Source organism: Sturnira hondurensis, unplaced genomic scaffold, assembly GCF_014824575.4.
Source record: "Sturnira hondurensis isolate 20B ecotype Veracruz unplaced genomic scaffold, ASM1482457v3 Scaffold0024152, whole genome shotgun sequence".
Classification (NCBI taxonomy): Eukaryota; Metazoa; Chordata; class Mammalia; order Chiroptera; family Phyllostomidae; genus Sturnira; species Sturnira hondurensis.
In genome coordinates this window covers 8,269,878-8,288,512 of record NW_028096783.1, presented here as the reverse complement: position 1 = coordinate 8,288,512, position 18,635 = coordinate 8,269,878, and the positions used below count along the sequence as shown (strand labels likewise).

Sequence of the window (18,635 nt, the reverse complement as noted above, 5' to 3'; positions counted from 1 at the left end):
TAGAGTGTTACGGTTTTGGGTGCCATAGGTTCTTTGAAGAGGGCCTCCTTCCCTGAACCCCCAAGGAAGGGCGCTTCCCTTACAGAATGTTGCAGAGAGAAAGACCCCAAAGGACCCCTCCCATGCCTGGGATGACCTGAGTGCCACTAGACTGTGGACCGCATGAGTTGGGGGGGGGGGGGCATGGGTCCTGCTTTTGTGGCCCTCTGGGCTGGGTGACGCCACAGGGGGAGGAGCCTGCTGGCTGGAGCCAGAGCGCCCAATCAGAGCCGTCAGCTGCCTTCATGAGCCAGGAAAACGGAATCACACAGGGGCAAAGGACCCTGGGTCCCCAAAGCTCTTGGGCCCTTCCTGTGGCTCTGTGGGAATCAAAGGAAAGCACGAATTTGTTGGAGTAACAACCCTAACATTTATTCTCGTGTGGGGAGTCGGAGGGATAGGGTGTCGATGTACTGTCTCTCTTGTGGCGTCTTGAGGAAGACGGCCACGGTTCCTGATTTGAGTCCAGGCCCCTGGAGAGTCATCAGCTGAGAAAGCGAGTCTCATCACCCTAAAGCCTGGCCTCTAGTCCCCTGAAATCTGAGTCTGCCAGGAAACCCTCTCCCCGATGACCACAGAAGCCCTCACACTCCTTATGTTAACTCTGATGTGCTGTAGAGGCGGGGGAAGTATGCGAAGCAGGGGTAGGTGGGAAGGCTCTGGTGCTCACAGCCTGGCTAGGGGGCAGGGCGTGTCAGGTCAGGTGTCCCCCCCACCCCCCCAGCACTCGAACTTTCCCTCCTCCCCTCCCCCCTGTCCTAGGACACCAGTCACTGACTGGGCCAGTTCTGCCCCAGAATTCAGAGGCATCAGTCCAAGGCAGAACTGCAAAAGTACGGACACAAAACACCAAACAATTTGGGGGTGGGGTCCCAGCTGGTGTGGTGAGAGACGGTCCTGTGTCCAGGGCCATTGCCAGTTCTGAGCAGCAGAGGGCGCTGGGGGCTCGGGGCAGCTCAGTGTCAGGGAAGCGCTTCACCTCTTCTCCCTAGAGTCGCAGGGGAGTACAGGTGCGGGGGTGGAGCTTATGGGCAGCCAGGGGCAGAGCTCACAGGGAGACTGGAGAGTGATCGGCAGTTTCATTAAAGCAAAGTTAGAGCTGCCTCTAGTGCCTTCGGAAGGAGCAGGGAGGGAGGGACCTCTAGGAAAGGGCTGGGGACCCGAGTGCCCAGCGCGGAGCACAGCTCACTCAGCTGCGTCCTCTGACACTTCCCCACCCTGCGCCTCTGGCCAGCTGCAGATGGGGACCCAGATTTGTGCTTGATCGGGGCTTTGGAGCAGGGCGGTGGCAGAGGCTCTCTGGGGCTGTCCCGGAGGTTGCGGGTCCTGGGGTCCTCCGAAGAGTACCCACGTGGTCTGGAGAGCCAGGACGAGTGGCGGCCCCAGTCCCACGCCCCCTGCCGGCGGTGGGGAATCCTCAGACGTGAGTCTGCATCCGCCGCTGCAGGGGCCGGCTGGGGTCGGAGTTCTGGGAAGAGGACTGGGAATGGTGGGAAGAGGAGGCGGAGGCCTTGCTGGCCTTGTCGAACTGCACGTAGCCGTCCTGCTTGCCGCTGCTACTGACGCTGCTGTCACACTGCGTGTCCAGGAAGGAGCTGCTGTCGCTGAGGGAGCCCCTCTGGAACTCTCGCTCGCAGAGCTCAATGGACGAGCTGCCCATGCCCAGCACGAACCTCTGGCCGTAGTCATAGAGACGGCCCTGGCCGCTCAGGGTGCTGTAGATGTTGGTGAAGGACATGCCCGTGGGCACCCGCTGCTTGCCTGCAGGGCGCAGGTCTGGCTGACAGCTGGACAGCGAGATGGTAGGTGTTGAGTGGTGCTCCTTGAAGGTGTTGACACTGTAGTAGCCATTGGTGGGGTCCTGGGGTAGGGGACAAGAGCAAGAGCAGCGTCACCGGGCGGGGCAAAGACTGCCCTGAACTCTCTGTGTGGAACCAGTCCTAACTTACACAGGCAGGGATGAGGAGAGGTGGGAGGAGGGGGCTGCAGCGCAGAAATGGGTGAGGGGAGTGTCTGGAAGGGTTACCCTGGTGGGGACACAAGGGTGTCAGGTATTCGGGTGGCGGCTGGGAGGGGAGGCCAAGGAAAGGAGGGAAGCAGGGGCCTCTCCGTGGGTGTGTTTAGTTATCAGCACAATGCGAGGTCATTTGAGAACCGGATTGTGTTCGTTGTTTTTGCCCAGGACACGGATACTCGGTTTTCAAGTTTATCTGTGAAAAGGCTGTGTGCCAGGAGCCTGTGAGAGCTCGGCCCCAACTCCGTTGCCTCCTTAGTGTGGGGGCGAGGCAGCAGGTGTGTTTGCAGGGCAGGGACCCACTTGAGGGAGGGGCTAGGCACTCGTCCCTATGGTGGCCTCTGGCCTCTCTCTCCTATTTGCTGCTGTTGTTTGTCTGGACACAGGCCAGGCTCGGGCCCTCCGCCCTCCGAGCTGAAGAGCAGAATCACATCAAGTCCTGCAGCTGGTGGCCACGCCTACCTTCAGGTTCTGAAACTCCTTCTCCTCTTCTTTGAGGACCTCCAGCTGCTTGAGGACTGAGTCTTGTTGGAATTCACCCCGGTCCATCTGCAACCCAAGAATGGCTGCTCAGAGGGCAGGAGGTGGGCTAAATGCCCACTTCCCCCAAGGAAAAGTAGGAGAAACCAACTCGAAAGAAGCTTGCCATCTCTGCCTCCCCTCCCCCCACCTCCCACTGCTGGGCCCCGCAGGAGGCAGGCGAAGGAGGCAGGAGATTTCAGATCTGGTGTTGCTCCCGGACCTCTCTCCGGAGAGACAGGGAAGCAGGTGGATGGGTGAGAGGCAGGACCCTGAGATCCAACCCACTCCCCTCGGGCTAGGGGACCACCTACAGAGCTCTCATTTCACTGATTCCCTTAGATTCCTTGACCATTTCCTGTAGCGTCCCCAACCTTTCTGGCACCAGGGACCAGTTTCGTGGAAGACTATTTTCCCACAGACCAAGGTTGGGGGAAGGTGGTTTTGAGATGATTGGAGCACATTACATTCAAGCTCACCTCCTGCTGGGTGGGTGGGTTCCTAACAGGCCTGAACAGACCGTTGCTGGCCCTCGGCCCAGGGGTTGGGGCCTCTGATTTACTGAATTTCAGGTTGGGCACCCCACTGTGCTACGGGCCAGGCATACGCACATTGAGATAGAGCTGTTCCTATCAGGGCAGTGTATCTGTCGATAAATGATTGCAGAACCTTGACCACTGGGCACGGGGTGGGGCCCTGGCAGAGAGCATGTCATCCAGTGCCTGGCTCAGTGAAGGGTTACAAAGGGGTGGCAGTGAACCATGGGGACTCTGGGCCACAAGACAATGACGGATGATGTCCTGGTCTTCCTTAACAGGGACCGAGAGCTCCAGGGAAGGATCACTTTTTGTTTTTCTTTGGGTCCGCAGCACACCGGGTGCAGCACCTGAGTGCTGCGGCCACCGGTCAAAGAGCCTTTCGGGATGGAATATGTAATTGTTTTTTAAATTAATTCTTTGATGTCCTAGCGCACTGCCGGGTCTGCACACAGTTAGTGTGGCTACAAATGCTACGACTACGTGGGCGAATGCACAAAGTGGTGCAGCTCTGAATTCCTGAGAATTAAGATAACAACTAAACAAGGTGAAACATAAAGCAGGCCCAGCACACAGTGGGGGTATTAATTAGTCCCAACAGTCACAGGGGCGCTACCCTGCGGCCTGCAGCTGCTTCCCATGGGTCCTTTGCACACCCAGCATGACCCAGGTCAGATTCCTACCCACTCTCTGAGCTGAGCTGTGACGATGCTTGTCCCTTGTGACTGGCTTTCCTGGGGCCCCACGGCATCAGCCAGAGTGCTTCTACCCTGTCCCCTCCGTGCCGACGCTGCTTTTATCATTCCCCGGGAAGTGCCCTGCGTCTGCCTGGATTGCAGGTCTCTTTGGCCAGGTTCCACTGCCACGCCCAGCTCTTCTCCGCGGGGGGCTGAAGCGGGACTGGGGTGCAAGGCAGTGGGAGAATGACAGGTTCCCCAGGGGAGGCTTAGCCACAGAGCCCTTGGCAGGTCCCTCTGCAGAGTTGAGGGACCTGCTGTCCTCCTCTGCCCCTTAACTGGCTACAGAGCAACCCCCTTGCCTTTCCTGAGGTTTTGGACTGGGGGGTATGGAGACGGGCTGAGGCAGCCAGATGTTCTGGCGGGAAGGAGTGCAGGCCCCATTTGGGACAAAGGACTGGCCGGGAACCTCCACACGGACTTGTTGAAGCTCATCTGCATTGTTCCCTCTCAGGTCTAGGCTGCCGTCTCCATCCTGGGAAGACTAAATTGCCCTACTGTGTCCGGCCTTAGGTTAGCCCTGGGGAAATACCCTCAGATAGATGCAGGAGCTCGACCTTTGTCCCAGGGGACTCTGGGGTAACTGGGGAGGCTGACAAGTAACTTGAGCAAGGCACTGTAAGGGAGAAATGTGCGGTGTTTGGGAAGAGCATGGGAAATCATGGAGGAGGTGACATTTGAGTGCATTCTTGCAGAATAAAATTCAACGGACAGATTCAACAGGCAGAGGGAATCACCGGTGCAAAGCCTCTGAGATCGAGAAAACTCAAAGGCTGGGAACTGCAATTCTTTGGGGTGTCTGCTGGACCCCAGGCATTCGGCAGGAAGGTGAAGTGGGAAAGGCTGGCAGGTGCTTCGCTGAGGAAACTGCTGACATGTTTGCTCGTGGACTTTGCCCAGCAGCCACGGGGAGCCCCTGGGGATCGTGTGTGGCCACAGGGTCAGATCCGTGTTTTAGAACTGAGGCAGGATCGTAAGAGGCTAGGAAAATTCCTGAGCAAGTGGAACGAAGAGACTAAGACAAGATAATTAAATAAGGCCAAATAATTTGAACAACTTACAGCCAGCTAGTGTATTGCAAGACCTTATCTTCCCCAACCAAGGACACTTGAGAGTAAATGGTTTATACCTCTCCTCCTTAAATCACCCTGGTCGGGGAGATAGAGAACAGAGACCCAATTAATGTCGTTTATGCCAGCTGACCCCAAGGACAGCTGAAGTCAAGGGGACAAATAACAAAAACCTGATTAGAGTCAGACCCAAGATAAAAGGAAAACAGTAAAGCAGACCAAAGAATAATTCCAAACCCCCTACGCACTCATTTGCGATGCATCAGCGTGTTTAAAACACACCTGGAAAGATGATGGACAGTCTGCTGAGCCGCCCCCCCCTAATATGCTCCCCCACAGATGAAAGATGACCCTCCAGACCATGATATCAGTGCAGGCTCTGTCTGGATGCCCTTCTTGGATGTGGACCTTTTACTTCCTCCTAGACTCTAAGGGTCCCAAGGGGACTTGCAGCCAGGGGAGCAGTGGGCAGCTGCAGCCCCACCCAGGCTCACCCCCTGATCCTGTCTCCAGGGCCCCCTTTCCTCTGACTCCCCAGTGAGCTGCCAGCAGCCCTGCCTTGGGTCACTTTTTCCTATAACGTTTCTAGAACAGAAATATTACAGGAGAGCCCAAAGCAGAGCACCGCCTGGGCTCCCTCCTGTTGCCCCTTCTACCCTAAGCCCTCCCTTTGTCTCACTGTCCCCACCTTTAATAAACATACTCTCAAAACCACCTGGACTCATGTTGTGAAATCTTTCCTACATGAAGTCAAGAACCCACGCACTACAGGAGCCCACTGAGTACAGTGATGAGAAAACAGAGTGGTGAGACCACTGAGGAGGCCTCTGGGACTGCCCAGGGAGCCGTGGCGAGGCCCAGGCCAGCAGCCTAATAGTGGGGTACAGGCAAGGGCACCAGTTGGAGGGATCTTTTGAAGTGGAATTGACAGCACCTAAAACATCAATTGGACAGAAAAAGAGTGGCCGAGGGAACGGTCAGCTCAGAGCTCTAAGTTTGGGTGGGTGTCTGGGGCAGACGAGGACAAGGGGGATCTGTGAGCAGCACGAGCATCTCTGAGCCTGCAGAGCTCACGGTGCTCCACAGGCTGCTTGGGCTTTGCCAGCTGGCCCTCCGCCCGGCCCGTGCGCTCCCCCTCCCACCCCCGTTCCCCAGAGGAGGAGACCGGGGTGCAGGGCGGCCCCCACGTATCAGGGCTGGAGTTCCCTAGCAGCGTCTCAGCCTTCCATCTGCACAGCCGCTGCAAGAGCAGGAGAAGCGATGACTTGCTTACAGTGAGCGAGTCAGTTCCGGAAGAGGAACCTATGACTCTTGCAGACTTTTGGGGGGACATTGGGACATGGGGTACACACTGAATAAGTGCAATATCTATGGGTGTGGGTGTCATAGTATGGCTACTGATGCGTGTCTTCTCTCCCTCCCGAAAGGTCAGGCTCTCTGGAAGCTGGGCTGCATTTAGGAGTCTTCAAGTTTCTAGGACACCACGTGCAACACAGCAGACACACAGGGAGTCTCTGCGGATCGAGAGCAGGACCCTGGCCCGTGGTGGGGGGAGGGCTGTCCTGCTGATGCCCCGCATCACGGGAGCCTCTAGGGCCCCAGGAAGCTTCCAGCCAGGACCTTCGGGGCACAGAGGGTGGGTGGGGTGGGGGGAGACAGCGTTCTCACCATCAGCTGCTTGATGGTGGGGTGCTCCTCCGCCTCCCGGCCAGAGGCAGGCTCCTTGTGGACAATCTCCACGCGGATATCATTCTTGGCTGACACAACGCCTTTGAGATCTGGACATAAAATAGGAACGTGTAGGTGACGGATTCAGTCTGCATGCTCAGGCACTAGGGTCTGAGGTGTCGAGCTCCCACCACCCCCGTCACCCCCAGAATTTAGCCCCCAGCCCCTGACCCCTGCAGCCCGCGGCCCCGCCAACACAACAGTGGTCTGGACACTCCGTGGGCTCTGGGTGGCAGGCACCCCAGCCTGCCGCTGCCACGCCCGTGGTTTAAGAGGTTGTCCTCATCCATTTGTCCACCTCACAGAGCCGGGTCCTTCCAAGCTACTGCCTCTCCGCTTCCTCCTAGAAGGCTTCTCTGACCTGCCGTACCAGGCTCTGATCTCTCCATGCAGAGAATCGCAATTCTGACCTTTAGAAGGGCTCTCAGTGGGCAGCCTCCCACCCGAAGCCTAGACCTTCCCGGCATGGCGGTTGCGGGGGGAGCCGGGGGGAGCAGACCCCGTGTCAGCACCTCCGTGACGGAGACTGGACCATGCCTAGAGGAGGCGGCCACTTTATAGTTGGAGAGTCGTTAGAGAATTCCGGCTGAGATCCTCTCCCTACAGTTTTCACTGAGAGGGTGGTGAGGGAGGCCCCGGGACCACATGGCTAGGGAAGATGAGGCCACTTAGCTTAGAGTGGAGCAGATGTGAGGGGGACGCCCCAGCTTTCTTCCACACTGAGGGCTGCCCCATGGGGGAGGGGCGGGCTGGCTCTGATCATTCCTCTTATGCCTCAGGCTCATGGTGCAGAATGTCAGATCCCTGTGGGGTTGCAGAAGGCCTGCCCCCCCCCCCCCGCCCTTGCTCTCACACAGGAGGAAACTGAGGCGGGGGTGGTTGCTGCCCGCCCAAGCTCGCGTGTAGAAGGAGTGGGCTGGAGGGCCGTGCCCCCGTAGTTCTCACCCCGCTCTGCCGTCCCTTCCACACGTCTGTGTGTGTCTACCACACCTCACGTCGGCGCTGTGGCCAGGATGGAAACTCTAGGTGCATGTAATCTTCATGAGCTCATAAACACTAAGGTTTTATTGCTAGTGACTAAAGACCTTTAAACGTGTGCACAGAGCAATTCCTTGAATGCTCTTTTTTGTTTTTGATACATGGGTAACCTGCTTTTCTGGTTGGACTCAAGGGTGTTTGAGGGGAAGGATGGACACTCCCCCCTGAGATTTCTGCAGAGTTCTATATGGCTGCCGGTGTTCAGCCCAAAGTGCTGGCTGACTACCCTGCCGGCTGAAGTTGCCCTTGGCTGAGCACCCACTGTGCGCCAGACCCACTGAGCCCCGCCCAGACAGAGGTGCCTGCGACCCAGCCCGACCGGCAGCTCAGCACACCAGCAAGCCCTGCTTGCTGTGCCCCCGTGAGCTCGTTCTCTGGGCAGTCTAGGCCTGGCTCTCTGTCTGCCCCCTCCCTGAGATCCCCGGGCTCCCTCCCGTACTTCTCTGGGAGCGGGCGCAGCAGAAGGCCACAATGGTTGCCATGAGGACGAGGAAGGCCACACCGGCACCCACGGCCACCCCGATGATGACGGCCATCGGCACAGACTCTGTGGGAGAGAAGCAGGCACAGCTGACCCGGCATCCGAGGGCCTGCTCTCCCCCAGGGCCTCCCCCGTTCCCGCTGGTGTGGCCTCTGCCAAGCTGGGGTCGGAGCCCTGCACTCAGGCCCCTTGGAGAAGCCTGTGGGGGCGCTGGGCAGGCACAGGCAGAGTCCAACAGGGTCAGCTCGGGTGGGACGAGGGTGGGAGGCAGACGCCCACTGGTGGTGGTGGGAAGGGAGGCAGGCCAACACAGGAGGGGGTGGGGGTGGGAACAAGGCAAGGAGAGGCCAGGCTGGGCCTATGCAGCTCTCTTGGGCGTTACACCAGGGAGAGTGTATCAGGCAGTGGCTGGAGAGTCCTAAGTCCTGGCTTTTCTTGCCCTGTGGCCACCGCCCTTGTGCGTTTGGTTTGTGTCGGCCTTCTCTTCCCTTTCCCAGGTGCAGGCGGCAGGGCCTGGACAGCCGGCTTTGAGGTTCTCAGGGGCCTACTCGCTACCAGAGGCTGTAGGTGTGGGGGGCGGGGGGGCCCAGGTCTCAGGGGCCAGGGGAGCAGGATCACAGCCCTGTCCTCTTTAAAGGGAGATGACCCCTTTCCTTACCCCACCCCGCCCCAGTCCTGCTCCTTCCTCTCCAGGCCAGAACTCTGGGCATCCAGGCAGGCTTTTTCGAGGGGCCCAGAACTACAGCCAGGCAAAGCCACGCTCCCCGCTGAGTGTGGCCTGTGGCTGCTCAGCCCAGTAGAGATGGGGATGGGAGGGTGATGTGGGGGCGGGGGAGGGGCCTCTCCGTGGCTGCACATGGCCCTGAGTGGATGGTCTGGGGCTTGGATAGTCCATCCGGAACAGAACTCGCGAACACAGTGGCACAGCGACCGGAGGGCCCACTGGGCCCACAGCCCTCACTCACAGCTGGAAATACTGAGGTCCAGAGAAGTCAAGTGACTTGGTCAAGGACGCACAGCTTCAGCAGGCGCAGGGCACATCTAGGTCCCCTCGTGTCCCACCCCCCACTGCCCACTGCGGTGCTGTCCAGCTCCAAATTGCACCTCTTCTGAGCCACCGACTTCGCTTCTGTCACCCGTGGGATGGGAAGAAGGCAGGGCCCACCCTGGCTGTGGTGTGAGGGCTGGGAGGGGCAGGGAATGGCCTGGGAGCCGAGCCTGGCACCCGCCCCACTCAGTCTCTGCTGCTGCTTCTAGGTCTGAGCAGGAGCTCCGGCCTGAGCCACATTCCTCAGTGTGGGCGACATCTAGGTACTGGGCTGGTCCTGGAAGGAGAAGGTGCCTGCGGTTGACAGTGTCGTTGGCTAGGCTGGCAGCTTCCTCCCAGCCCAGGGCCTGCCTGCCGGTGGCTGACACTTAGAGTGGCAGGGGGAGGGGTGGTGGGGCACAGGGGGGGGGTGCGGCAACTGCGGGGACCGCAGATGGAGGCCCCTTGGTGGGTCTCAGCAGCCGGGGGTGGGGTGGGGGAAGGGACTCGACTCCTGCTTTGTGACCCTGCTTTGACGGAGCCATGCTTCTGCCTCCAGTTTCAATGCCATCAGAAACGGAAAACTGCTTTGAAAGCTCGTTGGCTCCATGCTCTTGAACTCTATTAATTTGGGTTTGATTTCGGTTCTCCTTGGGTTCCCAGTAAGTTTCCTGGGAGAACCCGGAATCATCTCAGCTGACCTCAGATGGCCGTGGGGGGTTCCTCAGCTTCTCAGGGCCCCCCGCCCTCAGTGTCTCACCGGACAACCAGAGGACTGAGGGACTGAGGAAGCGGTATCCGCCTCTGGCCTCCTGTGACTCCATGTCCCCAAGATGTTGACAGCTGGGAGGCACCATCTTATCTGCAGCAGGTGAGCGGGGGCAGGAGAGGGTCTGATGGGGACCCGGACCCCTGGGGTGGCATCCCGCTTCCCCAGGTCTGGCTTATGCCTGCAGGCTTGCAGCCCTCTGATGGAGAGAGCACGCTCAGAGGTCCCCTGCGAGAGAGGGACTGGAGGGGGGAGCTGTCCACAGGTTCAGCCTCCTCTCTGTCCAAGAAGGTGGACTGGGCATGAGGAGTCTCAGCCAGTCAGGGATCAGGGACCTCTGGGCGAGTGTGACCAGACACCCGTGAGGTGGAAGCAGGCAGCAGACGCCGTCCCCAGCCCCAGGAGGGGCTCTGCGGGGCCGTGGGGACAGGGCAGCAGGAGGCCGGTCACGGTTGTTTCTGAGGACCTGCTTGTGCCCCCTGAAGCTCGCTGAAGGAGCTGACTGGCCCTAGTGCCTTCCGAGCCAGTGTGGCAGGAGGACAAGGGCAGAGGAATCCCGGCCTCCATCTTCCATGTGTCCTTGGTCAGCACTGTGGCATCAGGTTTTACAATGACCCTATTCTCTCGTCTGGGTTTCTGCTTGGAGGGTGGGGGCAACTGTCTTCTGTGGGGCCCAAGACAGAGCAGCTCAACCCTGGGAATGTGAGGACCACCAGGCTGCCAGCCACCCCAGGGAAGGGAGGCACTGCTTGTAGCCTCAGCTGGCGGTGGGATGGCAGTGCCCTGGAAGCAGGGGTGGGGAGGTGGGGGGAGGAGGCAGCCATGAGAAAGCATGGATTGGTATGGATTGATTATGCAGGTCACAGCTGGGGCTGGAGGCCCGACCCAGGAAGCCATCGCCAAGCTGGTGATGATGTTGAGAAGCTGGAAGAGTCAGGAGGAAATAGAGGGAGGCCAGGCTGAGGCAGCTGCCCCAGAGGAGAGGAACCAGGGCCTGGAAGGGAAGGAATGAGAGGAACAGAGCAGGGGAAACCGGAGCCCGGTCCCTGGCTGCAAGGAGCCGGAGGTGGGAGACAGGCGTGGCTGAGACCCAGGTGGCTGGGAAGCCCTGTGCCGGCTGCTCTGACTGCACTGAGCCCGCAGAGGGGGGAGGGCAGAGAAGTTAGCGGCCTGCACAGGCCTCCCTTCCCCCTCTGCAGGGCCCTCCCCCGCTAGCCCTGCGGTCCCTTCCCCCCACCCAGGGAGTTCTCATGTCTCCTTCCGTACCTGCTTCCAGCCCGGCTCCCGACTTCATTTCTGAACCTGTTTGGAAATAAAGCAAGCGTCCACAGCCAGAGCCTGGCTGCCAGGGTGGGGCGGCACTGGGGTGGGGATGCTCCCTTCTCAGTCCCGTCTGGGGACTGCCCACTAGACCCAGGCTATCCCAACTGAACTTGGAGAGATTTGGAGACTCCAGGGGCAAGGGACCGGAGAGAGAAGCCAGGCTGGGGTGGGAGGGTCTGGAGGTGGCAGGGAGAGCGCTGAGAGGAGAGCATGGGGGGGTCAGGGCACCACGGGGAAGACATGGAGGGGCGCAGCAGACGGGGGACTGGAGGTTTGGGATGATGTGTGGATGATTGTATGCAAATTATGTGCAAAGCATTATGCCAAGCAGCACCTATTAGGGAAGAGGTGTTGGGAGACCCTGTGTGGTCCCTGGGGTGGCCTTGAGGCCTGGGGGCCTAGCTGGGACCACCTACTTGGCCCAGAGCATTTGCCAGGGCCTGACAGCCTGTGGGTGGCCTTCATTTTGGAGGGGTCAGAGAGTGCCCGGGCTGAGGCCCCCCAGAAAACCCTGGCAAAAGGGCAAGGCCTGTGGCCCCTCTTAGGACCTGGTGTGCTGCTGGGGCCTGAGCTTCTTTGGACCCCACTCTGTGCACCTCCCCCCACCCGGCTCCCTGCCCTCTGGTCTGTGTGAGACCTTTCAGTAGGGACTGGAGGTCATGACCATGAGCTGGGCAGCCTGCACCCGGAGTCACTGTGGGATGAGCCTTCCCCTCGCTCTTCCTCCTCTCCTGCCCTTCCTTCTCCACTCTGAGCCCTCTGCCTAAAGCAGACACCTGCACCCTGTGTCTCCCCTGTCCCAGGGAAACTGCAGAGGGTCTGAGCCTGCCCCTACCCCATCCCCAGTGGTTGGGGCAGCTCAGGAGCTTCCCTTTAGCTCGGCTTGGGTACCTCTGAGAGGCTTCTGGGTGTCTGCACTGGCGAGGTGTGTTAACTGGCTCGGCCACGTTCCCCCGTAGGTCTGTCCCAGGGGGTCCCTGTGTCCTGCCCAGGGCCCCGGCTGCCTCTCCACGGATCACCCACACCGGGGGCACTGTGGTCAGGCCAGGACCCCCCAGGGAAATGCTGAGAGCAGACAAGCCAGGGCCTTCAAAGGTGTGGGCGTCTTCATGGCAATGCACTTGGCTTGCCCCTGTGGCCCCTCCCTCTGAAACATCACCTTGAAGGCCAGCTCCCCAGGCAGCTTTCTGACTCTCTCACTTCCCGGAGCCTCACAGCACCCCCGGCCTCAGGGGCGCTGGGACAAGGAGGGCCACTTCCCAGATCTGCCCAAGGCTGCCTGGCTAGTGACAAGAGCGCTGTGACCTGTCCTCGGGCCCCACCCCACCTGGAGCCTTCACTAGGCATGCTGCCCCCTCAGGACCCCAGAAGACCTTGCCCAGGGCCCCTCCCTGCCTAGGGCGGGGCCCCACCTTGCTCCTTGAGCCGGATGATCTCGGTGTCGGAGCCGAAGCTGTTCCAGGCAGTGCAGTTGTAGATGGTCTGGAAGTCGGCCCGCACGATGTTGCTGATGGTCAGGGTGGAGATGACGCCCTCCTCTGTGCTGACCGTCTCCACGGTGTAGCGCCCCGACGTCCCCGACTCCAGCACGTTCTCCTTCCACGACCACGCCTGCCCGGTGCGCCAGAATTAGGAGACCCCACCTCGGCCACCCACATGGGGACCACCACGCTGCCTCCCGCCTCAGGGCTGACGCTGCCAGGCTTACCGGCACGCTTACTGGTACACTCACAGACACCAGCACAGGTGCATGCACACACAGGGTCACACACATCCCAGCACGCACCCAAACTGCATGCCCACACTATGCCTGTCAGGCCACAAACGTGTACACACACATCCACACATATACACGCATCCCAACACACCACAAATATGCACACTCCACACACATAAACACATGCCACAACCCATGCACACAGCACACCACTCCACACAATGCCAGCACTGTGTGCACCTGTACACACACACCACACCACCTGTACACGCACACTGCACCACCTGTACACATGCATCACACCCCATGTACACAGACACCACACCATGTGTACACATACCACACATGTGTGCACACATCATACCACCTGCACATGCACACCACCCACATGTACACACACACACCACACCACCTGTATACACACAGAGGCTGCGCCACCTCTGGAGGACATTTCCTTGGTGAGAAGGGGCCCTCATGTGGTTCTGCACGGGAGCATCTTTCCAGGCAAGCAGGAGACCCTGTGACAGTGACCGAGCCCTCACCCCCTGCACTGGCTGGCCTGCATCAATGTCTCTCCTGGACGACGCTCCTGCCAGCTGGGCGCTGGAGGCAGAGGACTAGCCGAGAGTGGCTGCATCCCGTCTCGTTACTGTTCTGTCTTGTCTGTACGAAGGTATGTTTCGAGAGTTGTTTGTGGCCGCCATCAGTCAGTCTATCTTAGATTCTAAGGATGCTGGCTGGGTCTTCCCCAGAGCCGGTTCCCAGGTGCTGGAGGCCCCTCACACACTATGCAGGCAGGACGAGGCCAGGGCCCCGGGAGCGGCTGCCCTGACTCAGCACTTCTGACACTCCACGGGCAGGCCGTGCTGGGCACTGTAGGGTGTGGAGCAGCACCCTGGCCTCTGGCCAGCAGCATCCCCAGCTGTGACAACAGAGACATCTCCAGAGATGCTAAACCTCCCCTGGGGGCTGGAGTTGTCTTGTGAGACCCTCTGGCCTGGAGCAAGAGGTCTGTGATAAGGGAGATTGTGTGACTGTGCCCGACACTGAGCGGGATGCTCCACGATGGGCACGTGGGCACTTACATCATTGAAAAAATTAAAGAGGGATGGGCACCCGGGTGGTGTAGGTGCTAGTTGTGTGTGTGAATGCTTGCAGTTTCTGTGTGACTCTTTTAGGCAGCACATCGGCAGAATGCCTGGGAAAGCGCCCACCAGCAATAATGCTATAGTGGTACCTTGTGGACAGGGTGGCACCCTGAGTCTGAGCAACCTTGGCCTCCCAGCCTGGGGCATGCATGGCCCACGGGGGTTCTGCACACACTCCCATGCCCTCCCTGGCACACCTGGACCCTGAAAGGCAGTAGCCCTCCCTGGGAGTTGGTGAGGGACATCTTCTAGCAGGACTGTCCCAGGCATTGGGGCTAACGAATAATAATATCAGCCCCTCTCCCCCAGCGCTGCCCAATGTCCACCTTTCCTGGTTTCCATGCCTGGCTTCCACCAGCTCCAGGTGGCTGGGGCGGAAGGCTCCCTCCACAGACGTGGTGCCTTGGATGGCTCAGTGCGAGCCGTCAGGCCACCTGGGCTGCGCTGCCTGGAGATCAGCGTTCCGAGCACAGGACGGGGACGGAATGGCATTTTTGGAGGGAAAAACTTGATTACACGTGATGAGTGTGGCAGCCTCCTTTCTCCGTGGACAGAGACCTGGTGGGGGTGCTCTGGGAGGCACAGAGAGGGGCTCACCCACCACGAACTGCACTCCAGGTAGGAGTTTGCCAAGCTCTGTCTGGCCTTGAACCCAGGGAAGTGAAGAGATCATGTACTTTTCTTTTCCTTCCGTTCTCTCACTTGCTCCTCTGCTCTCAGGATGCAGACTTCTGTTACACTCTCACTGCTAGTGCCCAGTTGAACGGCAGAGACGCATTAAAAACACTAGCAGATGGCCCTGGCTGGGTGGCTCAGTTGGTTGGAGCGTCACGCCATGCACCAAAAGGTTTCGGGTTTGATTCTCAGCCAGTGCATGTGCCTAGATTGCGGGTTCGATCCCCAGTCGGGGTGCATCCGACAGGGAACCAATCGATGTTTCTCACATTGATGTGTTTTTTTTTTTCTCTCTCTCCTCCTTCCTGTCTCACATCAATACATATATCCTTGGGTGAGGATAAAAAAAATACACTTGCAGACAAACCCCGGCATACAGTCTGCTCTGAAAAAGGAGACTGCCTGTGATTTTGGTCTTTACAATGGCTTTCTGAGAGAGCAAGCGGGAATCATCTCCCACCAGAGGAAAGGAAGCTGGAGGTGTGCACGGCCTCCCCGCAGCCCCACAGCTGTGGGCAGAGACGGCCCAGCGCCAAGCCCCATGGCCTCCCCAGGCACTCACTATTCGGTCGGGCGGTGGTGTGCTCCGGATGAAGCACTTGATCTGGCCCTTCTCACCGTGAAGGGCGTGCTGGGTCTGGGTGCTGGAGATGATGGGGGGTCCTGTTGGGAAAACAGCATCATGTCAAGAATTCAGAAGGGCAGATGCCCGGCTCGGTCCTCGTGGGGGTGGGGCTCAGGAGCTTGCTCATCATTTCAGTCACCCAGCAGACATTTCCTGAAGGCTCGTGTGGACACGGGGAAGTGCAAGGTGTCAGTAGCGAACCTCTTAAGGGGTTGTGAGCGGGTGCTTCTAAGTCAGAATGCCCAGAAGACATTGTAGGGGTTCTGAATGAGTCACCCCAACATGTGCTACTGTGATGTATGGATTATTTTGAGCTAAAGGCAACGGAGACCTGCAGGTTCAAGAGAAATTCCTACCTTCCCTTAACTGCCAATGAGAATTTAAATTAAGGGCCTTGCCTATAATGAGACATTGTCAGAGATAAAATTTGACTTGTGTAGATAGCAGGGCAAGCTTCTAACAGCTGAGCACCTGCCTCACCATTTTGTTTTAACCAACCCTGTGCGTTTCCCGGGTCCTTGCCTTATCCTTGGCTCAGAATTCCATAACCACCTCGTTTTACCCTTCTGTCCCTCTCAGGTGTCTGGAGGTCTCATATGTGCATGTACACTTAAGTGAGGCCATTTTCTCTTGTGAATCTGTCATAAATTCATTTGATTATTCAACCGGCCAAAAGAACTGGAGGGGCGAGGGGGAGGGGTGGGGTGCTTCCCTTTCCCCACCACATGAAAGATGGCGAGGGTGGGGATCACAGGAACGGTCAGGGGAAAGGTTAACCGACTTCAGCGGAGAGAGAATAGTTCTACCTGGCGGGTAGGGGGCGCTGTACGAAGGAGGGAGTCCGTCCAGGAAGGGTGCGGAGTCGACAGGGAGGAAGGGACGGAGACGCGCTAACTGCCGGGGCACCGCGGCCTCGGCCGGCTGTTCCGTTTCCAGACATTTTCTCTGATTACCAGTAGAGGGCGCGCTTGCCCAACAAACCCGGTGTCCTGGGCAAGGGCCGAGCCTCTAGGGGAGCAGAGACCCGGGGCGAGGCTCCTCTCTCCCAGCGGAGGAATCAGCCGGAACCGCCGCGATGCGCGGGGCACGCTCAGATCTCACACGCGTCTCAGGAGACCCCAGTGGGCCCAGGTGAGGCCAGGCCTCCAAAGCTGACCCCAGCATCTTCTCATCCAGTCTGTGCGTGTGCGTGTTGACACCTGCGTGTGCACGTGTGCGCGCGCGCGCGTGTGACACCTCAGGGTCCTGGGGTACCTGTCTCAACACTAGCCAGTCTCCCTGAAGTCCCACAGTGCTTCCGGTCTCCTCAGCCTTTTATCTGCCTTAAATCTTTCCTGCGCGTTGCCCACCTGACAGTGAAAGAGATGTGGAGGAGCGGCTAGTTCAGTCTTCTGTGCTGACAGCTTCCTGGCGGGGTGGGCATTGGAAGCAAGGGGTAGAGGCGTGGAGGGCCCTGTGCCTGCTTGCCATCCCTTGGGGCAAAGACCACAGCTTGGGTGGCAGGGAACAGGAGCAAGACAGGCAGAGAAAGGGATCCGAGGACAGGTAAAATTAGGCTGGGAACAAAACAAAATCGCTGCAAACATAATTGCTGTTTATTAGCCACCTTAATTAAACCAGATTTGCATTTCTATGAGTAGCTCTCAGGCAAAGGGGAAAAAACGCTATCGGGAGACACTCAAGTGGCTTTTTGAGTTCAGGAGGCAAATGCCTTGGAGCTGGGAGAGGCAGACATGGGGGACCCTGCAGATGGGGGTGTCCACACTAGGTTGGCTGCATGAGTGAGCTGGGCCTTCGAACCCGGGGAAGCATTTGGGCAAAAGGAAGGAGGGCTGGGTGGTTCAGGAGTTTGATGGGGCTTTGTTCTGCCGCTTGGCTGGAAGTGATGAAACCAGAATACCTTTCCCCCTTCACTTCCCAGGAGCTAGGAAGCCCCTGGAGGATTCTCTGGCAAATGTGTCTGTGTTAAAGAGCTTCTTAAGGGAAACCAGCAATCAGTATAGAGGTGGATGGGCTTGAGGGAGTCACAGGCTGCAGTAACACAGCTCGCCTCACCTTCCTGCAGGCCCCGGGTTGAGCAAAAACAGCCAACCTCTGTGCCTGCAGAACCTCGGAGGGCAATGGCCAGCAGACCCTGCTGGGCGGGGATTCGTTTTGAAGACCAACCCATCATCCTGGATCCATTCAGGATTGCCAGACCCTCAGCCTAGTTCGGCCCCATTGCAAAGGGCTGCACCATCCCTCCACCTGTCCTCTAGGTGCCCAAGTGGGCTGGCAAGCTCCCACCCCTGGGCCGTTTATCCCACACCCTGCTGCGGGTCAAGACGACCCTAGGTCGGCAGAAATGAACTAGGGTCCCTGTACTCCCGTCCCGTGGGCGTTTTCTTCCTGGCTACCTTGGGAGCTTGTGGAAGGATTGGAGGCAGAAAAGGGGGGTGGAAAGCAGGGGATGGAGGGAGCAGATTCAATCTGGGATAGATTCCAGGGCCTAGGCTGGGGTGTTCCCATCTAAGAGAAATGTCCCTCCAAGTTGTGCACCGCCCTGGCCGGGTGGCTCAGTTGGTTGGAGCATCTTCCTATGCACCATCGGGCTTCGGGTTCAATTCCTCATCAGGACACACGCCTCAGTTGCAGCTTGGATCCCCATTTGGGGGCACATTTAGGAGAGAGGCTCTCTCTCCCTCTCTCTCTTCCTCTTTCTAAAATCAAAATAATCATATTGTTTGGTGAGAATTAAAAAAAAAAGATATGACTTCCTTCCTCAAGAAACCACTTTAAATTTCTGCCGGGAAACTCCTGAATGTCTAAAGTGACAATGGAATGTCAGTCCCTCCTTTGTTCACCCTGGTTACCCTAGAAACAAAGATGCTCCTTTACAAGCTTCAGACTTGGGGACCCTGGAGGCCATGTGTGAGTCTGAGGGTCCCCAGACTGGTGGGGCCTGGGGCCGGGTACCAGAGCCCACCATGGTCGAGGGCCAGCACTGCCTGGTACCATCTCGGAACCGGCTGCGGGGGTGGCAGAGAGAGACTCAACTGCCTGGCGCTGTGGAGCTGAGAGTCAGACACCAGCGCGGCAGGAAAAGGCTGCAGCCCGTGTTGCCATGGATATGCGGAGGCTCGATCAGATGCTGTTATTTTTAGCCCTGCCGTGCCAATTTATCGGTGGCATCCTAGGGACACACAGGAA

The 18,635-nt window shown here is 58.6% G+C and overlaps 1 protein-coding gene across 2 annotated transcripts in view; it reads right to left on the bottom strand.

Moving 5' to 3' along the window:
* Positions 1 to 389: 389 nt before the first annotated feature.
* The window catches only part of KIRREL3 (kirre like nephrin family adhesion molecule 3), a 114,281-nt gene continuing 96,035 nt past the window's right edge, over positions 390 to 18,635 (bottom strand). The window contains exons 10-16 of one of the 2 annotated variants that reach the window (XM_037038192.1): positions 15,384 to 15,484; positions 12,694 to 12,892; positions 11,225 to 11,260; positions 8,121 to 8,228; positions 6,584 to 6,693; positions 2,516 to 2,602; positions 390 to 1,900 (exon numbers count right to left, since the gene is read on the bottom strand). In XM_037038192.1, coding sequence (XP_036894087.1) covers positions 1,457 to 1,900; positions 2,516 to 2,602; positions 6,584 to 6,693; positions 8,121 to 8,228; positions 11,225 to 11,260; positions 12,694 to 12,892; positions 15,384 to 15,484 — 1,085 coding nt within the window. In that variant the 3' untranslated portion in view covers positions 390 to 1,456. The remainder of the gene's footprint in view (positions 1,901 to 2,515; positions 2,603 to 6,583; positions 6,694 to 8,120; positions 8,229 to 11,224; positions 11,261 to 12,693; positions 12,893 to 15,383; positions 15,485 to 18,635) is intronic. The other variant, XM_037038193.1, reaches the window with a different exon arrangement.